Source organism: Varanus komodoensis, unplaced genomic scaffold, assembly GCF_004798865.1.
Source record: "Varanus komodoensis strain SLA01 unplaced genomic scaffold, ASM479886v1 scaffold3, whole genome shotgun sequence".
In the NCBI taxonomy this organism is placed as follows: domain Eukaryota; kingdom Metazoa; phylum Chordata; class Lepidosauria; order Squamata; family Varanidae; genus Varanus; species Varanus komodoensis.
The window spans coordinates 12,224,410-12,231,322 of NW_025335761.1; the positions used below are offsets into that span (position 1 = coordinate 12,224,410).

A 6,913-nucleotide genomic window follows, 5' to 3' on the forward strand; every position below is an offset into this window, starting at 1 on the left:
CACCTAAAATGTTTGCCTACAATTTATAGCACAGGTGGGCCTTAATTTCTGCATGGTTCGCTACACAACATATTTCAGTACCAGGGCATGACCTGGACACAGGATGTAATAACAAACACTGCTGGCAAACTTGTTCAAAATGGGATTTCCCTTAATAGGAAAGGGGACTGGGGCTTACAAGGTATGAAGAAAGTCCCCAAATTAAATCTGATTAAAAGGATCTCAGTAAAGTTTTGAAGAATCTCTTTCTACTGCCTTGGAGAGGACTGACACTTTTTTTTGTTATTTATATCCTACCTTTTTTTCTTGCAGGAAGCCCACTTAATCCTCCTCCTTTGCATTTGATTCTCACAAAACCCTGAGAGGCAGGCTGAGAAGTAGCGACAGGTCCAGTCACCCAGTGAGTTTCACATCCAAGTGGGAAAAAAACCCCAGATTGCCTGAATTTTAGGTCAGCTTCGCTACACTGACTCTCCCAGTAGACAGTACAGGATTAAATGGACTCACTGAGTTCACACAGCACAACAAACTATGATCAGCCATAGTGAGTTATTATGTATTGCGCAACCAGCATGGCTTTACCAGGAGGCTTACTTTCATATACAGGCCTGAGAAGCCATGGCTTGTTGTACAGTTTTTGATACTCATAGCGGCTTCCTGTGCCATTCAAACCCAGTAGGACAATTTCATCATGGGTTGTCGGGCAAGAATAGCAAAAACCCCTGCCACTGTTCACAATCTCACTACTGCTGCTGTCATTCTCCCTTTACAATGCCCTATACCTCATGCTAATAAAAATTGAGAAGAAAAAACACTGGAGAGGATTCTGAACACATTCACATTTCAATTAATGTTCAGTCCAGTACAAGTATACAAGAATAACTGACAACTGTCTTAACACTGGCACAATTCGTCTCCTCTGCACAGCTGCTTTAACATCACATTTGTACAGAAACAAATATTTGTCATGGAATTTGCATAAATTCTCCCTTCTCCCTCTGCCCAAAAGTTGCACAATTTTGTTTTATTTCCCTGCCATGTGATTAGTGCAGTATTTCCCTTAATTTTATTGCTCTTCTAAGAGATTTACACCATTTTCCCTTTCAGTTTATCTTGAAATTCGTAGAATTTCCTCCTCCATTGTATTGCTTGCCATGTCATTTTCATATGTTCATTGCTCCTGCTCACTGCTCTGAACCTGCATGTATACATGATAGCAAGTAATGGAGAACAGTGGAGAGAAGTGACAACCATGTTGAGGTGAGGGGAGACAAATGCGCTGGCAGCTGCAGGAGAAAGAGAGCTCTGCAGTCAATCTTATTACTCAAGTATAACGTGAAGTCACCCCCGCCCCTTTAAAGGTGTTTACTAGCAAGAAGTCCCAAAGTGGAAGACATTCACAGCAGGGAGATAAAGGCTATAAACAAACAAGCAAACATGTTCATGCACTCCTAAGTGCTCTGGAAGTTATTTTCTTCTTACAATCTAGGGTTGCGGTGAGCCAAAGACAAATGGTGTTTGCAAGACAGAAAGCGCTGTAGGGGTGAACATTATTACTTAAATGTAACATTTTTTAAAGTGTTCACTAGCAAGGTAAGTGCTGAAATGGATGACACTGAGAACTACAGTGACAAGAGGGAGATACCAGTATGTTTGGCAGAACAGCAGATAGGCATTCTTGCGCAAGAATGCAAGACCTCAACAAAGTGTTTTGTTTTGCTTTCAAAGTTGCTCAGGTCTCCAAAAACCAATTTCATTTCATGAAGAGCAAGAGGAACATTCCCCTGGAAGCCAGCAAACCCAGCAGGTCAACTGCAAAAAACGTGCTGACATGGGGACCAAGGAGCTCTATTGTAGTATGCCCAAATATCTGCCAGCTTACAGCAAACAACCAATCCTTGACAGCTTATTCTCAAGGTGGCTTCTCATGGCATGGAATCTCAACCATGATAAGGAAGCTATATACACATAGGACTGAAACAAAATGTGCTAGTGCATCTTCCTCTTGTCAAAGTGTATCAGGCAATCCTCCTCCTTTATTTCATTCTCCTCTCATCTGTCATTGCTATTTTCTCACTGATGTTCGTAATTCCTTTACTGAATATGTTCTTTCTTCCTTGAGTTTTTTTTTTCTTTTTAGGGGAACACATAGTTTTTCCTTTAAGGTATTTGTGAACTTCCTTTAAGGTATTTGCAAACCTTGGGGGTTCACCCAAGCAGTGGTTTTGGGTCCAATCCTGTTGGCACTAACTATACACACACACACACAAACCAGTCCCTGATGTTCTGTCACGCTCTAATTTAACCAGTAAATAGAAGACTGAACACATAGGAACAGCCTTGCATTTTCATGGCTGAAATTGCCATAGGCAGGAAGATACTCAATTTGATGAGTGAGCCTCTTGCTTCTAAGTGCATCCCTTTACTTTCTTTCACATAAATGAATGGTTACCATTCCTGAGGAAAAGCAACCTACTCAGGAAACCACCAGCCACACCAAGCCCAAGGGATGAGTCTTGCATGGCCACACTGGTTTGAAATGTGAAGCATGAAGCAGCAACACAAGAGTGACACTGTGTAAAAGGTGTGCATTTCGACTGACAAAGTGGCCATTTGAAATTCAGGCCTTCTATTTAGGATGCCTGACAAATAAAGGTGAATCTTGGCTGCAAATCTTACTGAGTTCAGAGGTCATGCTCCAACAAGAAATTGTGCTCAGAATCACAATATAAAGGAGGGTTTCTTATCTGGACACAAAGAGGTCCCAGTCAGTGCTATTATATTAAAGATACCTGAAATTTAAGCATAAAGCCCTGGTCTCTCTCATCACTGATGGATATTTCAGAAAATAATGCTAACAGAGATTCAGGCATAGATGTTGTCTTCCTTGAATCAACCTGGCAGAAAATGCTCTCTGAGACATCAATATTCTGCCACTTACAAGCAAGCATGACAAATGACCTGCACTTTACAGCAATCCCCACCCCTGCAGCCATTACCTGCCAGGATACATTAACTAGAAACACCTGGGTGACAGCCAAAATAAAATTCCACCCAGTCCACCAGCTAGGCAATGGTTCAGCATTTAAATTCTTTCCCCAGACTCCCACAGAATTTGTTACAGAAGTCTGACACTCCTCCCTCCTCTTTTGACAATAAATGAAATTAAAGGTTCAGTCTACCCTTTCCAGCATGTTCAGACAATTAATCCTGCCATCATATATGTATGTGCATGGGGGTGCAGACAGGGTCCTGATTAAAAAGGAACTGTTTAAGCTAAACATAACCTCATGGTGCCCCAGGGCCAAGGCTGGGGAGAATGATGGGAGCGTACACTTCTAAAGCAGAAACTTCCTGCAACTTCAAACCAGCATTTGGAAAGACAGGTGGATGAAATTACATGACAGCAGCCAAACAAATGTTACAGGAAGATGCCTTTCAGCCATTCTTCTGACTTCCCTCTACAGAAAATGTCAATTTATTTATAAGAAGTATCCCCATGCTCTCCAACACCATTGCTCATTTAGCACCAGGCAATGTGATCAGTACTGATCTGTGAATCACTACCATTTTGACACTGTAAAATAATTAGAACAGGCAGGGGACCCTTGATGGGGTTTCTTTTCCAGTTTAGTGACTTGCCTGCTGTGCACTGTGTTGCAGCCTGTTTGGAATTATGCCTTATGTGTCCCCTCTTTTAGAAATGTTATGAAAAGTACTTTCAAGACCACCAAAACTGGAGAGAAATGGGAGCCCAAATTTCTACCAAAGCAGGGCTGTACCTTTAAGGGGCTTGTCTAGTAGGAAGAGCTACTGCATTCCTGTTGAAGAAGGCTGCTGTCCCAACACGCAACAGAGGCTAGAAATAACCTGCACACATACAACCTTCCAGCACTGATTTCAACAATTCCACTGTCTCTCACTCACCAGCAGTAAAGAAAGGCACAAAAGGAGGGGGGAGAGAGAAACAGAAACAAGGACAGCAACGAAAATACAAAAGGACTAAATTTATTAGATCAACTTTAGAGGAGGAAGGGAAGGAGATGGGAGCATATGCATCAAAAGAGGATGCCTTTTAGGGAAAAAATATTCCAAGGCAAAAATACATGATAATGAAGGAAATTCAGACCCCTTTGCTGTGGCTTTGTTGGGATCTGGCTTGGTTGCTGGAAGAAAAGCTTTAAAGGCTGTGAAAGGGAAATTAATCAATGGCCAGAGCGGATCCATTATATATTATAAACTAAAATAGACTGAGAAACAAGAATTCCCCTTCAACGAGGGGGTGTGTTGGGGAGAGAGAGGGAAAGAGAGAGAGAGAGACGGATGGGACAAAGACAATGCCAAGTAGGGAAGAAAGCAGGTAGTTAGCTCGGCGGGATGCCCTACACGCTGGCGCCAGAAACACTCAAGCACCTCTTGCAAATTAGCAAAGCCGCCGCTCCACCCTCTTTGCAGAAAGAGAGGGCTTAATTTGAGCCAGAGTTCACGTAGGCTTTGCCCTAACACCTCTTTTCATAATAGAGGATCCGGCTGCTCGAAGTCGGAATGGGGGGGAGCATGTGTAAGATAGGAATCAGCTCTGGAATGTGAAAATTGCTTTAGTAATTAGTACCTAGGCATATGCAAAGAGTTTTTCCCTTCTCGATGAATGCATGCAATTCCTTCGAGACACAAGTCTCCTAACTCTACCTTGAGAAACAAAGGGAGTGGGAAACGGAGAAAGGATAGGGATATTAGGGTATTGCTGGCCCACAGCCGATCCTGCAGCCACGAGGGGAAAGGCCCCTCACAGCAAGCAGGTGAGTGGTCGCCACCAGTGCTATCCAAAGGCTCTCTGTTCATAATTAAGACATTCTTTACTCAGTACTACTAATTCCTACGTAAGTGTGCAAAATGATTTGAGTTTTAGAGTGCGAACAGCTCAGTCTGAGTGCCAGACTAAAAGGCAAGGCGCGTGGGTCCGAAGGAAGTCACTGCCCGAGTCCGAAGCACCTGAAGAGCTTCCTCCGAGCTCGTCTTCGGTCGTCACGGCTCTGATTAAGAGTGCCTCTGACCATGTGCCGAGCGCCGTCCGGGCAGTCCTGCACGGCATTTACTGGCTTCACAGCAGGGCTCCCAGATTAAAGGAGTTCCGGCATCTTCCATAAACTGGGCAAGGCGAGGGGAGAATGTGTGTGTGTGTGTGGGGGGGGTGTTTCATCTGCCCTGCGTGGCCCCATCTCCTTCGCCTGCAGCCTAATCGGCGCCCGGCGGTTAAGAGCGCGGGAAAGGGGTGTCCTGGCAAAAGCTTACCTCGCACGTCCAAGAGGGCTCCCAACTGAAGCAGAAGCAGCAAGAGCGGCGGCGGCAGGCGGGCGCCCCCGAGCCGCCTCATGGTGGCGACCCCTGCCGCAGCTCCAGCCCCTGCACTCGGCAGCCTCTTCTCCCTTCCTGAGCCGCCGCGAGAAAGTTGAGTTCTCTCTCAACGTGCGGCGGCTGCGCGTGTCCCTCCCGCTGCGGTGCCGGGCGACCTTGCTCGCTGGCCGCCACCAGGCACCACGACTTGCCCGGGTAGCTCGCGGTACGCCCGGGCTCTGCTGGAGCGGCAGCGGCTGCTTTGCTCCGCGCCGCTAATGCCTCCCCCATGCAGCAGAAGCAAGCAACGGTAAGATTGGGGCTGGCTCGGCTCCTTCTCCGCCTGCCCGCCCCCGGCCCTGCCCCCGGAGGAGGAGTCCCGCCGGGGCAACCTCCGCCCTCGTTTCTCGCCCTGCGCTGTTACTGCTCAGGCTGCGGGAACGCAGCCTGGCGCACTTCCAAACTTCCCAAGAGGGAAAAGTGCTAGGCGGCCACCCGAACAACGCGTCGCCCTACCTTCCTGCCTTGAGCAGGATTTCGCGTCCTCGCCCACCACGCGAGGCTACACCGTGCCCACTCCCCTGACAAGTCCCCGTTGCATTTTTGCCCAGGGAGACACTTTCTTCCACCGCCCCAGCCCTGGTAGGCTCCAGGTATGCCATGCACCACTTCACCTCCAAACACACACCGACAACTCATCCCTTCTCAACAAAACGACTATTTGGACCTCTTTACTCCCAGCTTGAACGCGGCAATCCAAGATAGGATGGGTCAAATGTGTACATCTAACGACATTTCCTTCTTAACTCGGTGTTCATTAAAATCTGAACTTTCTTAAGAAGCATACACTTCACTCCTTTCAGTCTAAAAGCAACTATTTTTGAAGATTTTTTTTTAAATCATGCCATCAAATAGGTTACTTTGTCTAAGTGGAAAAGCCATATGCAGCTAGAGACTAGATCTGCACAATCAGGAGGTGGAGATAAACCACAGTTGTTTATTTCAGTCTCTTATTGTGTATGCCTGTGTGAACCCTGCTGGAATGTTACCCATGGCAACAAGCCACTCAGTAACCTCCAACAGTCCACCTGGCAGGCTCACAAACATGACAAGCTGCACTGCTGAGGGTAATTATGCAATGCATGCATGGGAGTGGGCACCAGGGAAATAAACCATGGCTGCTTATTTCCCTTTCATGACTGTAGAGACTGGTCAGTGTTTTTGGCTAGTGAGATTTCTCCTGTTTAGGTAAGAGAGGACTCCTGAATTTTGCCATGTCTTTTTTATTGCAGCCCTGAAAACTGCTCCTGAATGTTGAGGGGTGGAGGCTCTGGAATACTATGGAATAGGGCAACAGGTCTCTAGTAGATTGGAGAGGTTGGCAAAAATCAGGATTTGGGTGCTTCCAGACAAAGTTTTTATTGTGCAACAGCCTTCCTTCATTCACAGTTGTTTACAGGGATCAATCTGTAATGCTCCTGTGTTTTCCTATGATTTCTTTCATCTTTCTTACCAGAAAACACATCATTTAAGGTGGAAAACAAAATAGCTTCATGATGCCTTTTGACTGATAGTGCAA

At 46.0% G+C, this 6,913-nt stretch overlaps 1 protein-coding gene across 6 annotated transcripts in view; it reads right to left on the minus strand.

Annotated features, from left to right (window-relative positions):
• LRP4 (LDL receptor related protein 4) overlaps positions 1 to 5,398 on the minus strand; it is a 120,907-nt gene extending 115,509 nt beyond the window's left edge. For 5 of the 6 annotated variants that reach the window (XM_044435817.1, XM_044435815.1, XM_044435814.1 and 2 more), the window contains exon 1: positions 5,293 to 5,389. In XM_044435817.1, the coding sequence (XP_044291752.1) occupies positions 5,293 to 5,374 (82 nt within the window). In that variant the 5' untranslated portion in view covers positions 5,375 to 5,389. Of the gene's footprint in view, positions 1 to 5,292 lie in introns of all 6 variants that reach the window. The other variant, XM_044435818.1, reaches the window with a different exon arrangement.
• Positions 5,399 to 6,913: the final 1,515 nt, after the last annotated feature.